Raw genomic sequence first — 25,505 nt, forward strand, 5'->3', positions numbered from 1 at the left:
CAAGCAGTGTTATTCATTGAAAGCAGTGTTCTCATTGAAAGCAGTAAATGTGTGGGAGGAAAGGAACGCATGAGAAGCAATACCAAGCAGTTATTTCCGATGACAGCAGGGAGATTGTTAAAAGCAGTGTACTTCTTGGATTCTGTATATCAAGCAGGGAAAAATAATAAAAGTGTGAAAGTATAATATAACAAGCAGTGAGTCACGAGTGTGAAAGTATAATGCTGGCTTCAAAAGATGCAGCGGCTGCATGGCAGCATGTGTACATTCTCATACACGCCAATGCTGCACAGAATATAAAAATGATTTATATTATTGCGCGCTGAGCTATTGCGTGAGCATGCAGCCGTTGCATCGCTAAAGCCCAGCTTAAGAGCAAGTTACTATCTAACTGTTATACTACTGTGATATGGATGCTATAAAACACCCCCGTGGTTGAAATCCACAATAGGTGGCGCCAGTTATGCCAACTACGGACAAACCTCCCCAAAGAGCAACCAACCCCCGAGGGCCAGCATCCCCCGGGAGAGTGAAATGAAGTCCATTGCAGCGGGTATCCACTGCCGATTTCGACCAGTCTGCAGACTCAGATTTATGGGAATCGAGAGGCGATATCATGAGGGATGAATGCTTCGTGGTGTTGTGGCACCGTCTTATCAGACGCGCGTGGAGGTTGCTCGGATGCAGACGCCATCGCTCCAGTCAGCGAAGTCCTGCCTCAATCGAGAAAGCTGCGGAAACGCTTCAGGAGTGAAAATAAAATATCATTCTTTATTCGGAAATTGAAAAGCCAAGCAAAGCCAGAAAATGGAAGCTGCCACTGAAGATATAGAGCACTCCTGAGGATGACCATTGAGGGTAAAGTACAGGTGAAAAGTGTAAGATATATGCACATGCCAGTATACATACAGACGCGAAGGCAAAAAGTGCTTTTAGGTCACACAAAAGGCTCTCCTCGCATCGACAGCAAATAGCAACAGCATCGACATCCGCAGCAGCATCAGCAGCAGCAGCAGCAGCAACAGCAGCAGCAGCAACAGCCCGAAGGTATCATCCACGGGAAGAAGAACCAACAAGTAAGCGATTAATGTGTACGAAACCCGGTGACATTTTTGTGGGGAAATCGCATGCAATCGGTGTGAAAATCCTTTGTTTGATGGCTGAAGATTGGAAATGAACGTTTGTGAAGTGAATTTCCAATTCAATAGCATTGAAAAATTCTCTATTGATAGAATAGAAGTGCATACGGCAGTGTCTGAAGCACTATCTTAATGAAATCCCATCTGAAAGACCTTCGGAATGTGCGTTACCATTCCAGTGAAATCTGTTCAAATTACTATAATATTTCATCGGGTGATGGATGGTAGCATATTCCGCGAGCGATTCAATCAGTGAAATCTCATTCAACCTCTGAATACACCTCACAGTGCAAATAATGAAAGTGTGCTCCAGATACCCCATCCAATGGCTCTCAGAATCCCGCTAATGACGGACCATAAGTGCAAGCAAGAGAGTGGGAATGTTACTCTGGATGGGCAGCCCAGCAATAGGCGCCACTGTATCCCCATGCCCCACAAGTGGCACCAATGAGAATACGGTCTAAATTTAAGCAGCAGCCTGCGTCTTGGGGCTCACGTGTCAAGCAGCACTCAGGAGACAGAAGAAAACGCGGCCAGGCTGTCATTGTGAGCCTTGTTATCAGGACCCCGGACCCCCCTCCATCGCCCCTCCACCTTCTGGGCCTCCGCTGGGAGCTCGCGTATTGTTTGGCTTTAATTGCGGCACAGCCGCGAACACGGCTCCGGTGTTGGCGCCTCTTGAAGGAGTGTCCGCCATTCTTCAAGTCCCATCCACATTATTCTGTTGTTTTCAACGGCTTCTTCAGCTATTCTCAGAGCATGGCATTCATTGTACTCGCTTTTCTTAAATTTCGAATTGTTAAGCGTTCTCTAAGCTTGGTTTTTGTTTTTGATATGGCTCTCCTGTACGTATTCTCCTTCAAACTGGTGACAAATAAATAGCAAGAGAACTGCCTGTACTGGGGTACACCTTATAGTCGGACAACCGGTGGAGAGGCCATGAGACATGCAAATTTCTGCTCTTTTCGATCCATAATTTGGTGAAAACTTGAGCAATTTGTGTGGAATGCAGAACATAAATTTGTAGAAGATTCCGCTATGCTCTTTGCACGTCGATGCCCGAGAGCCTAAAAACAAAATACATGCCGTGCGTGGCTCCGACCCATATCCATTTCAAGGCTAGGTAGTTCTAGAAGATTTAACAGCCATCAGATCATTCGATCCCTTTTTATTTTCTAAAGTCGCAATCTATCGAATCTAAGTATCTGGATTAGAAAATGATGCAATTTGAGGTTACGTCCTCTTTGATACATTTTATGATCCATCGAAGTGGAAAATTCCTCCATTCTTTGGATACTTTCCTTCTTTAGGTTATACCTTGATGAAAACTTAACCGATGTTATTCCTGAATTAAAATTGGGTTAAAATGAATACATTTTGAATGGCCGTCGATGGAAAAGGATAGGAATGTGATAATATTAGGGCATTCCCTAGACCTTTCCTTTCCTTTCCTTGCGGCCCACGCAGTGGGTTTCAATCTAGAGACGTGTTCCATCAGTAAAGTTCAAGTATTTATGGAGTAACCGCTATATCATTAAGTTGTAGCAATCTCTTCGTCACTCCTTCTGCATTTTCCGTACAAATCTTTCAGAAATCAACGTTAATGTTCTGCAGCCGCAGTGAAGATTAAGAAGCATCGTTGCAATGCCATCCCGTCGCGCCGGCGGCGGCACAATCAAGCGGAAGCACTCCCTGGGGAACCTGCGACGTGCGCATCCCGCCTCCGGAGCCACATGGAATGTGCAGGTGGTCAGAGGTAAAATGTCCTCAAAGTGCTTGTGGCATGCCTGTCGGGCTCTGATCCTGGGCCTGACGCTGATGCTCTTGGGCGCCGGAATGGCCACCCTGGGCTACTATGCGGATCACCTGTCGATGGGGTCGGAGCTGCGGGGCAATGTGACGGTGCGCGTGAAGAACGACCTGAAGGGCTTCCATCTGAACAACTTTGCGTATGTGGGGCCCATTGTGATGGGCTTTGGGGGCTTCATTGTGGTGGCCTCCTGTGTGATGACCTTCGAGGCACGCGACTCGGCTGCGAAGGTGGTGCCGGCACGACTACGTGCCGGAGGAGGAGGAGGCAGCAGCAAGAATCCAACGCGGAGTAATCAGGGATCATCCGCTTCGCAGCGACGGGGAATGGGTACGGACTTGCGTCGCCCTTAAGGTATATGTTAATCTCGTGTTTCCTCTGGCAGGTGCCCAATACCAATCCACGCGCTGGGATCAGCATTTCGGGGTGTTCCGCTCATCGCCGGGCGATCCCCACCAGCAGCCACAGGCAGCCATACTCTCTGCCACGCATCCGCATCCGCATCACCAGCAGCTGCAGCAACAGCAGCAGCAGCAACCCTTCGATAGGGAGGCACTGACCGCGGAGTTGGTGAAATTCTCCAAGTCCCTCAGGTATTCACAGACAGCGCAAGCGCCATAAAACATTCGGAGAACTTCATTGCGGAGTGGAAATTTGTAGCAGAGAATCTTTCAAACACAATTGGCTAATCTTCCACCTCTTCCCATTCCTCTCTCTTTGCATCATCCATCGCCTCGCCACCTCGCCAGTCGCCAATCCACACGCTTTTCGCCGCAGTTGCGCCGCCTCACATGCACTGGATCAGTGCCCGATCTGTCCACCATCCATGCCGCTGCCACCGCTCATGCTCATGCTCATGATCATGCCAATCTCCTTGAATACACCTCCAACACCACCACCACCACCAACGCCGCCACTAATCCCTCCAATTTGCTCTCACTGCACCACTACCACCACCTGATGACGACGACGCCGCTGGACACGCTGCTGCACACGGGTCCGTGCTGCACGAAACGCCATCGGCGCCACCACCACCGGCACTCGCATCACCATCACCACGACCACAACCAACGACACCACCCGAAACCCTCGTCGTCGTCGGCAAGCAGCAGCGTGAGGAGAGTGCGCCAGGGGCGTCCCTGGGCAGGCCCAGGCCCGTCTGCCGCCGCCGCTGCCTCCTCCTCCTCGACTCGCATCATTAGCAACTCCTCGAGCCTTATCCAGCGGGCCACACGAGAGTGCTCCTTGCTGCAGCCCCCGGCAGCGGGTCGGGTGTACTGGCAGGCCTCCTCTTTTGATGGCGGCAGTGGCCATGCCCATGCGGCTGTCGCCATCTCCAGCGCCGAAAAGCGCAGCGAGCGGAACAAACGCTCGGACACGGCCAAGCGGCATGTCCTATCCCGCCAGCGTCCCATCGAGCAGGAGGAGGGACGTAGTCCTCTTGGAAACAGGCGGTAAAGATGCTAAAGCGCAGATTTGGAAGCCCTTTTACTGATCTGATGATTTCTTGCAGCAATTCCACCATGTCGGATTCCTCGTACAGTGGCCGCTGGACGGCTCGCTGTGCGTCGGTGGCTAGTCGCACTTCCAGCATTGAGTCGAGGCGCGTTCAGGTCGATCTGCACAGCCCGGAGGTGATTCCCAAGTCAATACTGCGCTCACCAAAGCGCTACAGTTCCGGACCCTCGGCCACGCCATCGGTGGATAAGGATTTTCGGTGAGCAATGACACTTTGACACCTTTTGATAGTGTTATATGAAAACTCACGCTTGTATCTCTTTTCCGTTTAGAAGCCAATTGTCTGTGTGCTCGGAGCCACCGCCTCCTGTCCGTCAGCTGTCGGGGCAGTCGAGCATGGAGCCCGCCGTGCCGGAGGAGAGCCTCGAACAGGCCGAGGATAGGTCCTACGATGAGGTGCTGGCGCTGGAGCATCAACCGAGCAGCCTGCCTCCGAAGAAGGTGCGCCCGGACTTTCTGCCTCTCTCTCGCAGCGAGCAAGAGGAGAATCCGAATCAGAATCAGAATCAACAGAAGCAAAATCAGAATCAACAGAAGACGATAGCTGCTGTCCCACTGTTTCGCAGCAACAGCTCTCGGCAGTTCTACAGGCCCAAGGCGGCGGTGGCTAGTGAGTTGGATGACTCTGTGTTCCATGCCCGCTCCATGGAACGGGGATTGGCCAAGGGCACTGGCAGTGCCGATGATCAGATGTACGATTCCCTCAAAGTGATCAACGAACGGCGCTCCACGCTGCTGAAGGCGGACTCACAGAGTTCGCTGGCATCGGCAGAGCGGAAACTAAGCAGTTTCTCGTTGAAGATGCCCGAGATCACAGAGCGGGAGAACTCCATAGATGTGGAAGAGGCACCACCACCACCACCACCACCACCACCACAGTCACCTGTCCCTGCCGCTGACTCTGCCCCTGAAAAGGATATAGAGCTTGGCAAAATTGATCCCTAGGATCCGTAGGATGCCCGCGGGAATTGCGCATATGTAAAACAGCAGCCATCGACAATTACTTTAGAAATTGATGTATATTTGTATTGTATTGTATTGTATTGTATGTGTGTGTCGTCTCTTGTTAGATCGTATTTAGATAAGTGTTATACCTCCCCCACACACGGACTGGTTCTGTATCTACCCACTCCCACAGCAATCCAGCAATCGTTAATCGACTAAAAGAACTAAGAACTAAGGAATCATAACGATGTCTATTATATATATATATATATATATATATATATAAATATATATACTACTTGTTGCCTGAGCATACCGTACATATGTATACCGTACTACTCCGTAGTCTTCCTATTGTTAGAGTATCGAGATACTACTATGTCGTTATAACTATTACCATTACCATTACTTATTTGGATGTTAGTTTTCATTAAATTGTCATAGAACAGCATCTACCCTGTAAAAAATGTACAATCAGCTTATAGCAAAGACTGATTAGGCAAAACAAAAAGAAGAAAGAAAGAAAAAACCTACGGAATCGAGAGGGCAAACACACATTTAATGGAAAAAGCAGTCAAGTAATTAATATTTGCCAACAGTTGAAGCACTCGGCACATGAATTTTTTTCGTCTCAGCAAAACATTAACGATTTGTTGCATTACAATGTACCTAATTAATATGTATGTTTATATATCTGGATGTTAATTTTTAAGACAACGCGTTTCTTGTTCAATAAGTGTTTTTGGAAAAAAAAAACCCACAAAAAGCATTCAAAATGATGGAATTAGCTGTGACGGCAACCTGTAACCCACAAAAAAACGTTGCATTTTATAATACTGTTCATTGCAAGATTAATATCAAGTCAATAAAAACAATGTGTGTGTCTAAATCAAGAAAAGTCTTCTTAAGTCCTCAGAAATTTAAATTTTTTAAGTTCAAATTCAAATTTGAATGTTAGCGCTGCCAACTCAAGGTATACCCTGCAGCCATACGGGCTGGCAGATTTCTTATATGTACATCGAGTCCGAGCTTACACCCTGTCTAGCTCACACACCTTACAAAATGTATACTTTTAGTAGTATTTTCCAGTATATTTTAGGACGTGTTAGGGACTCACCCTCTTGTGCAATTCACCAATGTAGATACCGTGTAGAAATGCCAATTTGGGACATGTCCCAGGCCACATCGAATATTAATTCGAAATCAGCATCGAATTCCTGATCGCTTGGCATCAAAATCACAATTTTTTTTGAAAATGTCGGAAAAAAGGAATGTCAAAAAGTAAATAACAGAAGTTTTTCACAGTTTTTTAAACGTACACGCTTTTGGTAATTACATGAAAATGTAGTTAATGTGTAATTTGCGTGCAGTTAGCATGTAATGAAATGAATTTAGTGGAAATTGTTGTTGACCGCTTTTGCTTAAACCTTATTTTATAAGCAATGCAATAAAGAGGAAAACTTAAATTAAACCAATCTTGTAAGAAATTGCAATGATGCAACTTGATTACAAATAATTCGTTAGTATATTTACGGTATATTTCTGAGGTCAGACCGTATATTTTAAGTCCTTAAGTCCGCGGTCACACTGCTAAAGAACAATAAATCCGTTTGTTGCACAAAAAATAAATTTAAATAAAATTTAATCGCAATTGATAATAAAGTACTGTGCTAACACATACCAAGTGCTTGTGCGTGTGCGGTGGCCGTCGGTGGAAAAACATTGTTAATTGGAGCAACGAAGTAGAAGCGTGTAAAGAGTTGCGGAATTATCGTCGTGGTCGTGTCATTAGAAAAAGAAGAGAGCCAGCGAACGAGAGAGCCGCCGCGACACCAGCCAGCAGCCACCAGGCCATCTCAGTGCCGCATTTGGCCGCCCGCACGCATAAAATATGATCAAATTGCTACGAAATTGATTTCAATTGGCGACTCAACAAAAGGTACGTTCGATAAACTACTCATTTCCCTTCTCCACCCAGCCCCCTCCCCTCCACGCCCTCTTGTTCGCTATGCCGCCGCCTCGCATTCCTCAGCGCTCAGCGTTCTCTTTTCTCGTTTCAACGTGTTCTTCGGTCGCCATTGGACGTTGAATCCGGCGACGACCGCCTGGCTTTTGCCTGGCTGCATTTACATAAAGCTAAAGCTAAAACATGCCGCCTGAAGAAGCAGACGTCTCGAATTAGCTAGAATTTCGACACTCGGATTCAAGCTGGTGGCAAGTGTCGCCTTTCTTCTGCCACTGAAGATATTTTCTAATTTCCTTTATTACACAGGCATACGCGCGCACATGTGTATTTGTGTGTTTCTGTGCGTGTTCGTGCATGTTTCTGTTCGTGTGTGTTGTGTTTGGCAGAGATGAGTAATGCTGCGATTCTGCGAGTCCGGTGGAGCGACAGTGACAGATGTGATTTGCCACCAAATGGGGTCCTATTCTACTATAAATAAGTGTACTCCCAATCGCAGCACAAGTGAAGCGGTGTTTGTATGTATTCCCATTTTAATTAAATCACTTGCAGAATATTTAAAAAATATAACCCTTTGAACCGAACCTGTTACACACTCCGATATCAGTGACTTTTTTTTCGCTCATCTCTAATTGGGGAGGGAGTGTGTGTGGCATGAAAGTTTAATAGTGAATAGAAAAAACAAAGTCTGAACGCCGCCGCGGCCGCATGGTAGTTTTATTGTTGTTTTAATTATGGTACACTTTTGATCATAGTCCGGGAAACCGATGCACCGCTGCCGTACGGCATGGCCTCTTGCTCTCCGCCACTCTTCGGTCTGTTTATTTGATTTTTTTATTACTCCAAGACAGCTGTGCAGAGTTGCCAGACCGCTGGCGGCGCAAATGTTCCGGTAGCGGGGACTCTCCGTAACCTCAAACCTGCATTTCGTTGATGTGTTTTTTCTCTCTTTCATTCGTACGTTACACAGCAAACCGAATCTTCAATGTTTGACGCCTGCAGCGAATCTTGAGACTCATTTCACCCCTCCAAAACGAACAAGCAACGGAGCAAGCCAAGTACTTGAGGTTCCCAAAGAATGGCGCAGACAACACAGCCGCAGCAGGCAGCGGCACCGCCATCATCGGTCGGAGCTGGCACTGCGGCACCCGCAGCAGCCGGAGCAGCAGCAGCACAGCCGCAGCCACCGCCAGTTGCTGCAACCACACCCGTGTCGAATCCATCCACGCCGCAGCCTCCTAGCAGCAACAATAACAACAACAATAATAGTGTGGTGTCTCCCGCCGGAAACAACAATAATAACGTGATGGCGGCACCCGTCCAGGCCTTCACACCCACCGGACAGCCGATATACAACCAAGTTTACATGCCCGCCCATGGAGGACATCCGCATGCGGGCGGCCACTATGCTCCAGCCATGCTCCAGGCACCCATTCCGAGCAACGTCTATGTGAACAATGTCACTGCCAATGTGAATCTGCATGGCTGGTCGCACTCGGTTCCCGCCTACATACCCGGAGGAGGACAGGCTCACTACATGGCCCACGGGGACATGCCCCAGGACCAGCAGGTGAGTGATCAGACGCTAAACAGCTATAAAATGAATTTTCCCACTGACTATTCTTATTGCTATCTCTGCAGGGTAATCCGCTGATGCAACAACTGCAGCCATTGCCTATTAATTTGGCTGCCCAGGGAGTCAGTCCCAATCCTCATAATCCTGGCATGGGTGGCCGTGGACGTGCACGTGGGCGCGCCCGTGGTGGAGGTGGGCTGAGACGCAATGACTACCACGGACCACGTCACCTGCAACAACAACAACAGCAGCAGCAGCAGCAACAACAGCTGATTTCTCTGCCCCCACAGCAACAACTGCAGCCGGACGGCGGCGGCGCCGGGACGCCCAACATGCAGCTCCAGCCGGACCATCAGCTGGTTGCCGGACCGCCCGAAGGTCAAATGCAGCCCGTTCCCTACTACGCGCCCCATCACTACACCTACGGGCCGTATCCCGCTACCTACTTTGCACCGCAGCATGCGGCCCTGCAGGGTCCGCCCAACGCGGCAGCAGCAGCGGCTGCCCAGCAGGCCACCGGCCCTCCACTTTACATGCCGATGATGTACAATCCGGCCGCCATGTACAACTGCATGGGAGGCTACGTCTACCAACATCTCATCCCACAACAGGAGTACCAATACGTGCCCGAGGATGGCAGCCAGGCGGGCGGCATAGATGAGCGTGGCCAGCAGCCGGATGGAGGCATGCCACAGATCTGGCATGCCGGCCCCATGTACGCGGAGGAGTACGCCGACGTGCTTCAGCAACAGCAACAACAACAGCAGCAGCAGCAGGTCTCGCATCCGAATGGGGCCCCTGCTCTCGGGGATGAGCTCAACCACAACAGCTTCTCGCTGCCCTCCTCGGAAACGGGCAGCATGCTGAGCCCCAGCTGTTCCGTCTACGAGGCGTCGATCCATGAGATGCAGCACCAAATGAGCGTCATGCAAATCTACGACGATGGACAGATGGCCTCCCTGCAGACCATTCACCCGGGAGCTGGTCCAGCCCAACAGGTTAGCGATGATTCCTTCGATTTCACCTTCGATTTCTTAATTTTCTTTCCGTTTGGCTTTTAGTACGTGGATGAGCTATCTGAATGCGGTGTTGCACCGCCTGGAGCCATTCCAGTGGAATGGCCAGCCCCAATACCAATAGCCGGACCAGCAGCCATGTTGCCTCCACCGCCACAGTGGCAGGCGGGACAGGAATGGCAGCAACCGCCAACAGTGGCCATCGAACAGCAGCCACAGCAAATGATTCAGGCGCAGCCATCGCAAGGCCCCACACCGACACCACAGCAACAGCAGCAGCAGCCGCCGCCGCCGCCGGCGCATCAGGATCAGCTGGGTGAGTGCAACACCACACCACACAGACAATTGTTGCAATAATAGATTATGGAAAGCAAATGCTTTTTGTTGACACTATTTGTGGGGTATATGTACATACAGTGGGTCTCAATATCATTCATGGCTGGCTCTTTCTGTGTTTATTTTTCGAGTTGTTCCCATTTTCAGTTACTGCCAAGTGGGAGGCGAATCACTTTTTCATAATCTAAACTCAATTTATTCGATGATAAGAATTTAATTGTTCCACTCAATGATAATGCCCCTTCCCATGGGGTGCATCGATGTGGCAGAGCCACTTGTAAGGCCGAAGACTTGGACTTTCCATTCTCCAGGCAGCATATCCAAGCTTCGGCTTGCTCGGGCTTCTCTTTTCAGTTCTCTTTTATATTTTATTGCATTTTCCATTTGTATTTTGGAATTTGTCATGGCATGCCTTCGATAACGTCGTGTTCATATGCAGTTTGTTTTTCTGTTGTTGTTTTACTTTTTTTTGCTTACTCTTGCTTTTCACGCTGCTCCGCTGCCACTGGTGCCGCGGCTGCTCTACTCAGCTTACGGTCGTTCGATGGAGTGTGTCTGTTCTGGCAGGTGAAGTGGAGCCGCCGAGCCACTGCCTCGTCACATGAGCCACAGAAATAAACAACATTGTCATCAGGCAGTACATCGCACGTCTAGTTGTTGCTAGGCCAGTAGTGGCTTTGGCTTTGGCTTTGCCTGTTGGTCCGTCCCCTGCCCTTTTGTGGAGTTGGTGGTGCCGCTGGCGTTGCATTTACCCCTTCTATAATCAGCTGCACAAGTGGCTTCCGTCATGTTGTTTGTCGTTGGTTTTGCACGCTTATCAAAACCAGAGCTGAGGCAGAGTCCAAGCTGTGGTGGTTCCACACTGCACTCCTATACACAGATACGCTACTACTCGCCCTGGATTTGTCATGAAAACTAATTATTAATCAGTTTTGAGAATTGAATTCCCTATTTGAAGTGCAAGAATCATGCGACAAAAAGGGATCTTCTGCGTTTATGGTTAATCGAACCACTTGCACGGGTCGTATATATCTCTATAGACATATCAAGTGCCTGGAATTGACAAACTGATTGGGTTTCAGTCGCTGTCGCTATGGCTGTTGCTCTCTCACTCTCCTGCCTCCCCTTCCGTTGAACATGTCAGTTTTATTGCTGTTTTCGTAGCACTTGGTCTGGTCTCTCGGGCCATTCGTATAAATAGCGGCCGATAGCAGCGACCCAAGTGTTTGGCCATAGACTAGTAGATTGATAGGCGATATCGATACTCGATACGGCCGTGTGGCCTCTACAATTAGTAATGTTCATACATAACTCAACTTACAGCCAGCCCCCTGGGCTATTGTATTGATTAGGCTAATCAAATGGGGGCTCCGAGAAGGTTTTCTATGCCTCGGAGTCATGCTCTGTCCCCAGCAAGCGGAGGCGCACGACACCCACGAAGAGCCCTCGAAAGTAGAGCTCCAGCTCTACCGATAAATGCAACATTTTAAGTCTGAAAGAGCGAGGTTTCCCACTATCTGCTCTATCGGGTCTTGATCGATGGGTTTTAGAGCAGTGTTTCGTTAAAACAGATTATAAACAGCGCCACATGTGCTTCCGCCTGATTAAAGAAATATATCATAAGATATCTTAGAGAATTTGTTAAAATGTATGGCAATTTCTTTATTACTATTCATCGATCTCCTCCTTTGCTCTCCAATCTCCTCAAACAGTTATTGTTCTTTTGGTTTTTACCCCCATTCTTATGCGTATAACAGTTTCGTTTTAGAATATTTCTTGTGGTATTTTTTTGTTGTAGTTTTTTGGTTTTTTTTGTATTTTTTGGTAGCAGCGTGGTTCAATATTTTTCATTCGCTTATTGCTTATTGGATTTCTAAATATTTTGAGTTGAATATTTGTTTTTAAAAAGTTATATTTTATGTATAACACTTCAACGTATAGCACATTATATATTTCTCAGCTCTTTCTCTTCTCTTTTTGCGACCTCTTTGTTCCTCTCGGTGTATAACAGTATAACAGAAGGCACAACAAGCCTTCAAAAAAAAACTTTTCTACATTTATTTTAGACTTGAAAGATTTTTTTTTTTGTATATTCGCTTTTGTTGATTGGCATTTCTTTTGTTTTGTTTTTTTTTTTTTGCTTTGCTCTGATGTTTCTCTATTTAGGTTTTTTTTTTTAGCTGTGAAATTGTTTTTAAAATGAGACATAAAATTTTTATTTTTAGATTAATTTTTTAAAATTGAAAACAATTTTAGTTTTTGTTTTTTTTTTATGTTTGCTGTACTGCTGCTGGTTTTTCCGTGTTTTCGCTGCTGCATTTTTTCGTCTTTTTTTTTGTTGTTGTGTGTGTTTTGTGTTGCTTTAGTTTTTGTAGCATTTTGTTTTCTTAAAAAATATAAAATTTATTAGTTTTTAATAGTTGTTGCCGCCGTCGCCTCTACTTCGCCTTAAGTTTTATTCGGGCCTCCTACAGATCTAGATCTGCTACAGAAACATACATACATCAACTACTTCTAGCACTACTCTTTGCTACAGTTACTCGTTACTCGTTACTCGTTACAGTTACACATCGTTTGCTCTCGCTACTTTGCAATGACACATTTTTTTGTTTTATAACAGCTTGCCGTTTTTTTAACAACAACAACTATAATTCCTATAATTATTAGTACACAAAATTCATAAATCTTTAATAGTAATAATAGTAATCGTAAGGTTTTTCTTTAATAACAAAAAAAAAAAAAATTATTTCATACAAATATTTTGTGTGTTTTTGTTGCTGTATAACAGTTGCAAAACTATATAATGGATATCATTAGTATATCAGTTTACCCCAGGGTTGCTTCTTCTTTCGACTTCTGGTTCTCTTCTTCTCTTCTCTGTTGTTCTTTTTGTTTGTTTTTCCTGTTGTAATGATTTATGAGCGTATATTATTAATTTTAATTAGTAGCCATAAAAGCCGAAGGTATTTCCCCTTCGCCCCGGAATCTTATCTGAAAGCTAAAGCCAAGTTCCTTGTAGAAATTCCAGCATAAGGCAATCCTCTATTCTGCTGCTGTTGGTAATAGTTGCTGCCGCTGCTGCTGGGGCTTTAATAGTACATGCATATATATATATGTATATATATTTATGATCCTTGTATATAGGTTTTACTTTTGTGTGTGTGTGATCTCTCTCTCTCTCTTTCTTCCCCTCTCTCTACAATACTCTTTCCCATATCTATCGACCCGCTTTCTGTATATAAGCTTTAGAAAAATATCTGGCTGGATCTTTCAATAGGTTCGGTTCCCCCTGGCGTTTGCCCTCTTTCGTATGTAAATTCATCTCTTTTCCGTGCCACGCCCCCCTCCAAAACTCATCTCCTTCTCGAATACTTAGAGCTTTGATTCCGATGTCGTTGCTGCTGGGGCCTTCTTCTGTTGTTGCGGGAACATCGGCTGTGGCGGCTCCTCCTGCTGCGGACTGGCCAGAGTTTTGATGATCTTGGGCACCATGGTGATGGGTTGATCCTCGTCATCCTCCGCCTCCTCATCCTGCTCCTCATCGATGGGCGTGAGGGTCTCGACATGGACGGGCGTCTCATCCGAGGGGCTGCATCGCTTCAGGCAGGGGGCCAAAAAGCTGGTGACCGTCGAGATGGCAAACAGAGCGCCAGCCATGTAGAAGGGCAGATCGTACGTGTGCGTTATGTCGTAGATGGCGCCGGCCAGAGGGGTGCCGATCAGAGCAGCGAATCCTCTGAACAGGATGAGCAGGCCGAAGGCATTGGTGAGCTTGTCCAGGCCGAGCAGATCGACCAGGATAATTGACGTTAGCGAGATGTAGCCGGAGATGGCGAGGCCAAAGAATATCGACATCGTGATGTACGCCGAGTAGCTGTAGCACAGGGGGGTGAGGGTCACGGCGATGGTCGACACCAGGAGGCAGCAGTTGTTCAGCAGCAATGAGTTGACTTGCGGCAGATCCGCCACCCAGCCGCAGAACACGCGACCCACTGTATTGGTGATGCCAATGATGGACAGCAGCATGGCGGCATCGCTCTTGGGTATGTCGTGCTCCTTTGCCGCATCCACCAGATACACAAAGGGCACGTACAGTCCGGCCATGCCAAAGATATTCGACACTCCAATCAGCATGAATACGGGATCCTTGAGCAGGCTCACGTCCAGCATGGTGTTCACCACGGATTTGACCGAATCGGGGATGCCCAGACACGGGCACAGGTCGTACTCCTCGCGATGCTTCTCGGCGTCCTGCAGGGGGTCCAGCTTGTGGACACTCTGCATGCTCTTCTCGTACTTGGTGAGGGACAGAACAGAGTTTCGATAGCCAGCCAGGGACTTCTGCGACTGATACTGCGGCAGGTTCGTGACAGAGCCCGAGTAGAAGATGTCCTTGCGGGACATGGGTCGCACCATTTTGCCGCTCCCACTGCTGCCCTGCCGCTGGGAGAGCGACATCTTTGAGGTGGTGAAATCTCCGCCATTTCCCGCCTCCAGATCGTGGCGGGACGAGGCTCTGATGGCCGCCAGCGAGGGTTGAAAGCGCTCCGATGCCGAGGTCTTGCGCACGCGATTGAATGAAGGCACTGAACCGTTCTTGGGCAGACCCTGATGGTCGCTGGCCAGAAAGGCGGGCTGCGAGGCGTTTCTGGTCATGGCTCCGCCATCCTGTGAGTGGTACGGACTGTGATCCGACTCGGAGCTGCGATGCGGCCGACGACCCCCGCGGCCACCGGCAGAGAGCTGTCCATTGCTGTCGGCATTGGGCGGGGACTGGGCGCCGCTTCCATTGTGGTGCACATCAACCACCTTGGACTCGGTGATGGTTGGTAGCGTCGAAACGGGATGCAGGCCGCCCGCCTGTTGGGCCATCAGCTCCAGGTTGAGGCTCGAATGGACGCCAGGGTCTGCGTTGAGGGGCATCTTGAGTTTCCGCTCCATGGTGCCATCCGGCAGCTGGACCATAAAATGCGAACCCGCGAACGAACCACGCTCCAGCTGCAGCTGCTTCTCCTCGTACATGCGCTGCATCAGGGGCTTCACCTTCTTCTTCTTGGGGTACGTGAGGGGTCGCATCATGGCGCCAAAGATGGCGCAATTGAGGATAAGGCCGGCAAAGATGAGGATGGCATTCTTCCAGCCATACTCCTCCAGCAGGTACGTGGCGAGTGGGGCAAAGGCAAAGGTGCCGAACCCAGAGCCACACACCGCAATGCCCGTGGCCAGCGAACGCTTCGTTTCAAAGTAGTAGCCCACGGCCACCACCGCCGGGAGATAGATCATTCCAAAGCCGAATCCTCCCAGGAATCCATAGGTGGCCATCAGCATGCTCACGGAATTGCTGAAAGTGCTCAAAACAAAGGCGATGCAGGCAATGATGCTCCCAGCGATGCACACCGCTCGACAGCCGTATTTATTGGCCAGCGCCGAGACGATGGGTCCGGCACTAAGGTACACCCCGGAGAGGAGACTCCCCACCCAGGCCACGGTGCCCTTGCCCTCGTGAAAGTAGGCCACAAATTCCTCCAGGAAGATGCCGAAAGTGTAGGCAATGCCGTCGACGATCATGTTGCACATGAAGCTGGCAAAGCAGATGACCCAGCCATAGCCACCGTCCGGCGGTGGCGGCAGCTCCCCATACTCGCTCTCATCGTCCTCATCCTCGTTCTCCTCGTCGTTCTCGTCCTCTGGACTGTCGTTCTGTTCGGCGGTCAAGCGGGCCGCCTCCTCGCAGGCCAGCTCGCTGTCCGTCCTATCGAATTTGCGCAGGCGTGCCGCAGAGTTGCCCGACACCGCGGTATTACTTCCGCCATTGGTATCCAACATTCTGGAGCGGTACTTCTGATGCGTTTATTCCGTTAATGCACACGCACACGCGACGGAGTGAAAGGAAAGAGTGCAAGTGCAAGGAGAGAATGGTTGGAGAAGCAACACGCGAGGAGGAAGAAGTGTGTGCGCCCGCGCCTCGTCTGTTCCCGTTCCCGTTCCCGTTTTCGACTGCGATGCCTGTGCCGATGCCGATGCCGAATGTCGACGTCGATTTCGATGTCGAGAATTCCGTTGCCGACGTTGACTGTGTTTTTATCTTGTCTGCTGCTCTCTCTCTCTCTCTCACGCTATCGTTCTGTAGCTCTCTGGCTCACCCCCTCGGACAGCAAGCAGCAGCAAGCGTTTTGCCACTGTTCTCTCCCTCTCCCAAGCTTTTGCACTCGCTCTTTTCTAATATTGGGCTTTACTCTCACTCCCTCTCTCTCTGGCTCTTACTGCGACTGCATGCGCCGTTATGTGTGTGTGTGTGCTGGCTGGCTGGCTTGCTGGCTGTTGTTTTTGTCAATTGTTATTGAGTTTTGTTTTTGCTTTCATTTACTTTTGATAAATAAATTTATTTATTTATTAAGCGATAGATAGGCGTAGGCCGTGTGCATATATTCAAAATATCTATAAGGTCTCTGCTTCTGCTGCTGTTCGCGTCGCTTCTCGGTCTATGTGCACTTTGAGCTTTACACTAAAAATTAGTTAATACTTTTAAATCTTTTAAAAACTATCTCAAGTCACGCGTTGTGCTTGTGCTTCTATTGAGAATCGGAATATTTTTTCTAGATTTTCAAATATTTTCGAATATTTATTTATGGGGATTTTTAAGTTGTTTTTTGTATTTGCAATTTGTCACGTTTTGTGCTGTGCTTTTGCTTCTATATCTGGTTGTTTGCTTTATTTTTGGTTTACTTCTGTTTTACCGTTGCACTTGCAGCTGCATCGCTGAGGTCACGGCAGAATGTTTTGTTTTGGTAGTAGCTTCAGCTTCCTTCCTTCCCGAGATTTCCCTTACTTTGCACTTTTTTTTTCTTTCTTTTTTGTTCTTAGCTTTTCTCTTGCTGCTGCCTTCTGTCTTTGCTTTTAATTTGGTTATTTCTTTGCCTTTGCTTCTGCTTCTGCTTCTAGTTCATGTGCTTTTCGGCACTGATGGTTTTTCGGGGGTGCTGTACGTGTACGTACGTACGGTACTCTCGATGATAGGATAGGTACGTAGCGCTGTACGTCGTAATAGCCACTGCCACTGCAATTGTATAATTTATTGGTGTCTTTGAGTTTCGTTGAGCATTGAATATTGGTTTAAAGAACGTCCTCCGCCTAACGGAAGAAGCGGCGTTGTGATCGATAAATGTCGGAGCGGCGGTGAAGCACAGAAGAACCACACCACACGCGGCACTGGTGAGGGGCGGAGGGGGGGAGAAGGGGTGGGGGCGGCGGGACACTCACGCCGAGCTTACGTGGTTCTCATCGTCAACACACAACATTCACGCGTCCGGACACTTTCAGCTGCATTTGCATTTTCCGCCTCGAACCAAACCCCCAGCTGTTGTTGTTTGGTTTTTGTTGCAATTTTCAATTCAAATAATTTTGACTTTTTCTTTGTGCAGCCCGCTTGAGACGAGTGGGGGTAGGAGGAGGGTGGTGGTGGTGATGGTGCTGGCGGTGGAGATATATAGAGAGATGCCAACAAAAATAATAAGGAACACAGAACACACGTCGCTCCGCGTCTCGGTCTCTCCGTCAATGTTCCACGTTCTGTTCTTGACTGGTGCGCCGTTCGCTGCGGAATGAAAATTCGTCGTAACCAAAAGCCAAGGGGCGGCAGCAGCAGCAGCAGCAGCAGCAGCAGCAGTGACAGTGCCACTGCCACTGTTATACGATATACAAAGCTCGCAGCAGCAGCAGCACCATCACCAGCACCAGCAGTAGCAGTAGCAGCAACAAAGACAATTTGAAAAACGTTGTAAAAACAGCATAAAACAAAAAATACAAATGCGAAAATTGAATGTCTCTCTCTCGTTCTGTCTCTCGGTGTTAGAATGCATTTGAAGTTCAAGCTCACAGAGCGCAAGCTCCACTCTCACGAGCCGCCATGTGGAGGAAGCTCTCTCTATCGCTCTCTCTCTCTCCCTCAGGTGAATGCTAGCTGTAGCTCTCTTTGGCTTTGCAGGTATATGATGTGCCTTTGGCTTTGCAAGGGTTGCCGTTGCGTTTGATTTGGTTTGGTTTGGTTCTCGTACAGCCCGAACTGAACAGCTGATTGAACAGCAGAGAGTCGAGCAGAGAACACAATCGAGGAGGAATTCTCACACAGAGATTTGGGCAAACCAACCCCCTACCAACCTCTCGTCTGAAGGGGTGGGATTTTCTGAATTGTTGTTTCTGTTGCCGAGGGAAAGCCTGAAAAACCGGTAGCCGCTGGCGCGCCACATGGCGACCAAACGGCCTGTATAACAGTTCTTTCATATGACAGAGGAGCGTAAGCCCCGAAGCAAAGAGCGCACGAGAAACTGTTGCGCTCTTTAGTTGCGATTTAGGTTAAAGGTTAACCTTTCTTTCCGACCGACCCCCAAAGACTTTTACTTTTCAATCCTACGCATCCGTGTGTGCGTGTGTGTGTGTGTGTGTGTGTGTGTGTGTGCATGGGGTTGTGCGTGTGTGAGAATTGGTTTTTCGTATGCCGCCTTTTAGGCGCCGACAAAACTACCATTCGAGTGCGAAGATTGTATAATCCGTACATTATCTTAACGTTTTTCCACCTATAAACTGCATTCGACACGGAGACCGCGATAAGCCCCCGCTACCCCCCACCACCACCGCTGCCGCCGGTTTTGTCCCTCCACGAGTATCTCAATATTTCAGCCCTTCATTTCTGCGTCACGCGTTTGTTGCCAGGCCATAAAAATCGTACAAAAATGTGCTTTGGTTTCTGGTTTATAACAGTTTTTTGTGTTGTACTTTGTTGTCGGTGGTGCCATGTGCTATGGTCGTAGACGTAGACCACTTTTGTGTGTTTTTTGTTCTTCTTAAGAGATTCTTGAGGCGGAATGGCGCTGTGCCGATGTGCCGCTGAGAGCAGCGAGAGCGAGAGCGAGAGAAAGAGAAAGAGCAAGAGAGGGGGGCTCGCTCAAAGGGTGGCTTAAGAAGTGTACAAGCACGGTCGGTCTATATGTCTTCCTTTGGGTGGTTGTTGGTCGGTCAATGTCATTCATAAAAATTCCATGTCACAATCACACATACATGTACACTCTTAAGGGCGCGCACTCACACACACATTGGGGGCATGTACTCGATATTGTGGGTCAACGCCAGAGGGCGCTATAGATGCCTCTTCCTGGCATTGCCCGGTGCCTATGACTCCTGCCCTGCTCTTGCCTTAAGTTTGTGCCTGCCTCCCTTTTTGTGGCATAAGTTGAATTGCAAGCTTCCCCTATGATTAGCGCATTAGAAGAGCTCAAATGGCCAACGCCTCCACATTTTGCTTGAATCTTTCTGCTGTGCAAAGGAAATTGCTGTTTAGTGAAAGGCGCGTGCATAAGAAGCCCTCAACGGGAAATATAATACGGCAGGAGGCGGACGCAGAGCAAAACTGTAATGCCACAGCAATAGCCACAGCAATAGCCACAGCAAAAGCCACAGCAACAACCACAGCAACAGCGCGTGTGCCTCCTGGTATATAGGATTAAATTATAAATGCATGGAACATGAAATGCAAAACGTACGGCCAGGACATGGCTTAGTTCGTCCTACGCGTGGCACGCTTTGCCGGAAGGGGAAGGGATGGTGGAGAGAGCGGAGGAATTCAGGTGACACGCCCCCACAAGCGGCAGCAGGTGTTTTTAAATTAGTTGCACCATTTGACAAGAATGCTGGGTGCATTCCCACACTCTGGGAATGGGGCCAAAACACAGAACATTCTAGAGGTGGCAGGACGGAGGCGCAATCAATGGGCAGAAGCCGAAGCAGCCAAGGGCCAGCCGGGAAGGAGGGTAATCGATGGGGGACTATATATTACAGATGTTCGGAATGAATGATGGCAGCACAACCATCCGTGACAATCCATGGGGCAGAAGGTCTCACAGATAGAACAGGGAAGGAGAAAGAAGCAGCTTCCTTCTCTTGCCACATCTTGTGGCATTTTTTTTATTCCAGTAAAAAGGTTGAATGAACCAAGCGACGGCCACGGTGATGACTCTGGGCAGTTCAATAAAAGCCATGCTACCGCCCCCTTAACACCTCCTATTCCAGCGCTTTCCTCTCCGTGTGTCCTCCCCCCTCTCAAACAGCGGCGGGCGAGGAGTGCAGGGGTATAGCGGGGCACTTTCTTTGTTAATGAAAATGAAAATTGCGCATACGAGGCGTTGTGTGCAGTCAATGTGCTTTGTTTCGTTTTTTACGCCGTTCAGCTTTTCAGCTTTTCTTTCGCCTTTTTGCCTTTTTGTCTCTTTGGCTCTTACATATGCTTGTTCGTTCATTCGGGATGTACATATCTGTCGGATACATGTGCACGGGCACTGATACATCTCATAGATACGTATATACCTAGCATGGATGACGCAGTTTGTGTCGCGCGCGTCGGCGGCTGTGGCTGGGACTGTGGCTGGGACTGTGACTTGTTTTACCTTGTTCTCTGGCGTTCTGTACTTGTTGCTTGTTGCTTAGTATGCAACGCGTTTGAGCCGCTCGAGCCTGGCCTCTGTTTGGGGTCTGTGTCTGACAGATACATTTGTATCTAGCCCATGGCTGAATGGAGCTGCGCTCCACGCTCTACGCTCCACGCTCCACGCTTAACGTTCTACGCATTTATATGTTAATGATGTGGGAGTTGAGCAGAAGTGGGTGACTGTCAGGACTGTGCGTGACAGGTTGCTGGCTGATGAAAGGATACACTCGTACATTACAAGAGACCAGCGTGTCCTTGGAACTGCTCTGCCCTCTGTCGCTCAAATGTCACTTCACCTTAGCTCTCGCTCAGTCGATGCAACGCCCCCCGCCCCCGCCGCCTTGCCTCCCTTTATGACATCTCCCGCTTTCGTACATAATACCCCCGATAGCATACCATTTTCTCCGATTAACTTTATAGTTTGTTTTTGCCCTCTTCTGGTGATGGTCATGGCGATGGCGATGGTGATGGTGATGGTAGTGCTTTGGCTGCCGGCAAAAGCGAAGGCGAAGGTCGCTCATTCGTTGTACAATTATGCAATTTTCACTCTCGCAATCGCACTTGCACTCGCAGTTTCATTTATTGAGCGAGAGAGAGAGAGAGAGATAAAGTGTCGGTATTCTCTCTGTATTCTTTGGGTATTATTTATTGTAAATTGACATAAATGATTTCAATTGAATTGCGGTGGCAACAAAACAATAGCCAAAGAAAAGCTACAGGCTACTGGCTACAGGGTGTCTCTGCTTTTGGCTTTTGGTTTCCCCTGTTGCTAGGGACAGGGCTTTCCCATGTTGTAGATTAGTAATCAGGGGCAGCTTTAGCAACGGCAGCGGATTGAGTACTGAGAATCCCGCATAATAATAGAGTACCCCGCGATAAAGAGCAGCAGGGCTACTGCCATGCGAATCAATAGCATAGTCGAATCGTTCGTTACGCAGACAGCGCCATCTTGGCCGCTTACGAAACTTTCCCAATCCTCCTCCATTTTCCATCCGGTGCTCACTCCTCTTCCACATGCCCCACATGCAATTGTACCGCTTACACATATCATATTCATATGTTTGTATGTATACTATATATCTCAGAATTTTGCTCAGCTATGTGGCATTCCTTTGTTTCCACGCTTAACCCAACTTTCGACGGACTTTGGTTTGTTTTTCGTGTACCCTATTGCATGGGGTATGATGATTTTTCCACACAGCTGTAAAAGACGAAAGATTCATTGGATATCAATACTACAATAAACATTTCTTTGAATGCGAAAAGGAGTTGATTCGACGAACAATGATTATCTGGGGCTGGGGTTAATGAACACGTGAGAATCGAAGAATTGTTGCCCTAATTTGAGTTAATTTTTACAGGAGATATACGTGCAAATACCATAAAAAGGTACTCAAAAGTTTTACAAAAAATACTAAAACACAATAAGAAAAATACCAACAAATAATAAGTGCTAACCAAACTAGAAATACCGCGAAAAATACTAGCCAAGCCTAGAATACTGAACTACTGAAAAAAAAAGAATACTCAGATTGTATGTGCCCTGTCTTTGGTGACTCATTCCTAAGGGGAAGAGGGTACAATCAAGAGATCTGGCCATATGACTCATACATACATACATACCGTGCATACCGAATGTCAAGAAGGGTATCAAAAGCTTCGACCAGCGAAATGGAAACCCCTTCTTTCTTTTTCATTTCGATGGTGTGAGTCGTCAGTCAGTGACTGATTAACAACTAATCAACAATTTCATATATCTGTACTCGCTTAAAGCGTGGAAAGGGCGGAAAGAGCGAGGGTGGTGCATGGGCCTTTGAGATACATTTGTGAAAAACAAATACATGATAGATCTATGTATTTCCTAAGTCTTGTGATAATTGTTTTGTGGTCAACGAACGCGTTTCTGTTTTGATTCCCAAATGAACCATGAAACTCGATTGTTTGTTCACTTTTCACTTGCTGTTGATTCTCTCAATTAAAAGCGCCCCCATATCGTGTTTGCACATAGATAGATCTCTCGGATCGAAGCTCAAATTACTCATAGAGAATAGAAGCACCCAGCCAGCCTATTTGTGTGCCCCTCAGACGCTGCCTTTTGCCGTTTGCATCTGCTGCCGCTGCCCGCGCTACTGCTGCTGTTGCTAGCTAATAAAAATTGAATAAAATCGCGCTTTCAATAACAGCAACAATTAGATTGATGGGGCGGGATCGAAAGTGGGGCGGGGGTACGACTTTAAGGGGTGTATTCCATGTCCATAAGTGAAACAAAATTTGACCTATTTCTGTTGATTATTTTGGATCGGATCTCGGATACCAAATTTGTTTCGAAATTCAATGAAGCTTCAAGCAGCTGTTATACGTTTACATACTGTTATACAACTCCGAGAGGAGCTCCAACAGTTTTCTTGTCTTAATGAAAGCGAAAGTGAAAATTGTGGAATGAGTGCAGTTTTGATTTGTTTTTTCTACACTTGTAGTATTTTTTTAGAAATACTCAGTATTTTATTTGTTAGTACTTTTTCCGAAATTTTTATTGGTATTACTCAGTGTTTTTGTTTAGTATTTTTAGTATCTATCTATCAGTATTTTTACAGTTCTTCGAAGTATTTACTCTGTTTGTTGGTTTTTTGGGAGTTTCTGTTGGGGGGTGGAATAAAGTCAAGGAACAGCACTATTCCAATGGATTGAATGCACCTACTGTCCATCTGTGCCCCCACTCTCTGGGTCTCTCTCTCTCTCTCTCTCTCTCTCTGTTTTACACTTTTCCCATCTAACGCATTCAAATGACAAATGGAAATTAAGTACAGTCTCGTATTTTCTGTCGTTTTGTGTTGTGTTTTCGTGCCTGACAATTTCCTTGTTGGCTATTGTTGTTTTTGTTGCTGCTGTTGTTGCTTTTGTTGTTATTTCTGTTGCTATTGTTGGTGCAGTCAACTTATTGCAATTTACCTGTGCACTCATGTCTGTAATTATCCATCCAACCTTGTGACAGCACACGGATCGAAGCCCCCTGTCTCTCTCGCTCTCTCTCTCTCTCTCTCTCCCTCTCTGGCAATAGAACACCTCCCTCCCCCTATACTCTATCGTTATGGTAACGTATATCAAAAGCTGTTGCTATTGCAACCCAAAAGCTAACACCCTGGCATAGATTTTTTTTCCATATATACTATAACATATATTTCCACTATTTTTAATGCATTCATCTCTATGGCAGCTGCTGCTGCTCCACAAATTTCCATACAAATCTACCAGTGTGTGTGGCTGTTGTGTTGGTTTTTATTTTCGATTTTGCGCTATACATATATTTATTGAAGTATTTAATAATTCTGTGAGAGAGTCGCTCGTTAATTGCTAATTGAAATTAATTAACACATTCAGAGTTCCATGGATGGCCATCTCTGGCGAGTGCTGGGGGCATTGGGGCATTGGGGGAAGGTTTGCCTGCTCTCTCGACTGTCATATGATTTTCAGCGAAGGGAGGCGCTTTCGAGTAGGAGCTGGCGTGGGGGGTGGGGTGTGGAGAGGGGCGGAAACTTCATAAGTAGACGTTTAGCGCCGCCTTCCTTACAATTGTCGAACGAAAGCACTTCGTTAGAAGTACTCCGCTAATTAGTGTCTAAATAAAGCCTTTTTGTAGAGCAAAGATAGAATTGCTCGAATATATGTGGATATGCATTTGGTTTTAGCACGTTTTAAGATACGTTTAGAAACAATTACAAGTAGGTATATTTTTCTACTCACAAATCGGGTCGGGACGTTTTGAGAATTTAGAAATGCTCTGCTGTTCAGAAAATTACGGATCTATTGTCCATAAAATTGGTTAAATCTGCATTTGCATCTGCCAGAAATCTCTGGGATTTGATGACAAAAAGAAACTGGTGATCTGCAACTCTGAAAATTCAAAAATATTCTGGTAAGAAATCTTCTGTGAAGATGAGGCTATTTTTGGGAATTGGCTTTTTTAACCGAATATATAACGTGGTTTTGCATGAAAATTAAAACAGATTAAGGACCTATTTCCACGACCTATATTTCCCAAGGTTGCGATTGCATTTTATTGATTCATTTCGGAGAGAGAGAGGCGTAGCCCCTGATATCATCTTGGGATCTGTTTTGTCATCGATGTGGGATGTGGGATGTGGTTGGGGATATATGGATCATGTGAATGTTGACTCTTCTCCCGTCGCTCCATTGTCCACTCCTCTGTTGGCTTAACCTTGTTCCTCATGCCTCATTCCTCATCCATTTCTCGGTTTTGCTCTTTCAATTTTCCCATCAGTTCTTATCGTATCGCATGTCGAATAATGTAGTTTAGTTTATCTTTCGTATTGCCGTATCTCAGTGGCAATCGAGTGCCGAAGTTCGCTTATACGATGGGGCGGGGACGGTGGCTGGGGGGGGGAGTTTTATTGTGATTTAATAATCATTTTTGGCTTGGCGGCTTGTCGATTGCCGAACAAATAGTCTATTCTTCGTGTCCGTCCCCCTCCCCGCCCAACCCATTCTACCTCCCCGCACACCACTCGAGTTTTTGACATGGATTAGTTATGTTTTCTATTTGCACTGATAGCGCCCCGCCGACAGGCAATCTGTTGGACAAAATTGAAGGCCTGTGTTGGTCGCGCGGTCGGTCTGCTTATCACTGAAAATACTCGTAATAGTTTGTGGAGCAGTAAACCACCACAGCAGCACAGGTCTTTGGACGTCTATAACCCTCTTTGCTTG

At 47.3% G+C, this 25,505-nt stretch overlaps 3 protein-coding genes across 4 annotated transcripts in view; 2 read left to right on the forward strand and 1 right to left on the reverse strand.

Moving 5' to 3' along the window:
* Positions 1 to 688: 688 nt before the first annotated feature.
* Positions 689 to 5,655, forward strand: LOC6603275 (serine/arginine repetitive matrix protein 1). Of its 2 annotated transcripts, XM_026994066.1 has the most exons (7): positions 689 to 878; positions 937 to 1,076; positions 2,731 to 3,279; positions 3,335 to 3,542; positions 3,699 to 4,403; positions 4,463 to 4,666; positions 4,740 to 5,655. In XM_026994066.1, the coding sequence occupies exons 3-7, from the start codon at positions 2,784 to 2,786 to the stop codon at positions 5,410 to 5,412; spliced, it is 2,286 nt and encodes a 761-aa protein (XP_026849867.1). In that variant the 5' UTR covers positions 689 to 878; positions 937 to 1,076; positions 2,731 to 2,783; the 3' UTR covers positions 5,413 to 5,655. The 2 variants fall into 2 exon arrangements, with proteins under 2 accessions (XP_026849867.1, XP_026849868.1); XM_026994067.1 differs by having other exon boundaries at positions 690 to 1,076; positions 4,059 to 4,403.
* A 1,398-nt stretch (positions 5,656 to 7,053) lies between these two features.
* The window catches only part of LOC6603284 (trithorax group protein osa), a 23,284-nt gene continuing 4,832 nt past the window's right edge, over positions 7,054 to 25,505 (forward strand). Inside the window, exons 1-4 of the mRNA XM_026994084.1 lie at positions 7,054 to 7,351; positions 8,346 to 8,945; positions 9,017 to 9,949; positions 10,013 to 10,283. Of these exons, the coding sequence (XP_026849885.1) occupies positions 8,454 to 8,945; positions 9,017 to 9,949; positions 10,013 to 10,283 (1,696 nt within the window). The 5' untranslated portion in view covers positions 7,054 to 7,351; positions 8,346 to 8,453. The remainder of the gene's footprint in view (positions 7,352 to 8,345; positions 8,946 to 9,016; positions 9,950 to 10,012; positions 10,284 to 25,505) is intronic.
* On the reverse strand, positions 12,710 to 16,632 carry LOC6603285 (monocarboxylate transporter 1). The gene has a single exon (XM_002028225.2). It carries the CDS (start codon positions 16,127 to 16,129, stop codon positions 13,676 to 13,678), a length of 2,454 nt encoding a protein of 817 aa, XP_002028261.1. The 5' UTR covers positions 16,130 to 16,632; the 3' UTR covers positions 12,710 to 13,675.

This window comes from Drosophila persimilis, unplaced genomic scaffold, assembly GCF_003286085.1.
Source record: "Drosophila persimilis strain 14011-0111.01,24,50 unplaced genomic scaffold, DperRS2 tig00001210-arrow-arrow-pilon, whole genome shotgun sequence".
NCBI classification, from domain to species: Eukaryota; Metazoa; Arthropoda; class Insecta; order Diptera; family Drosophilidae; genus Drosophila; species Drosophila persimilis.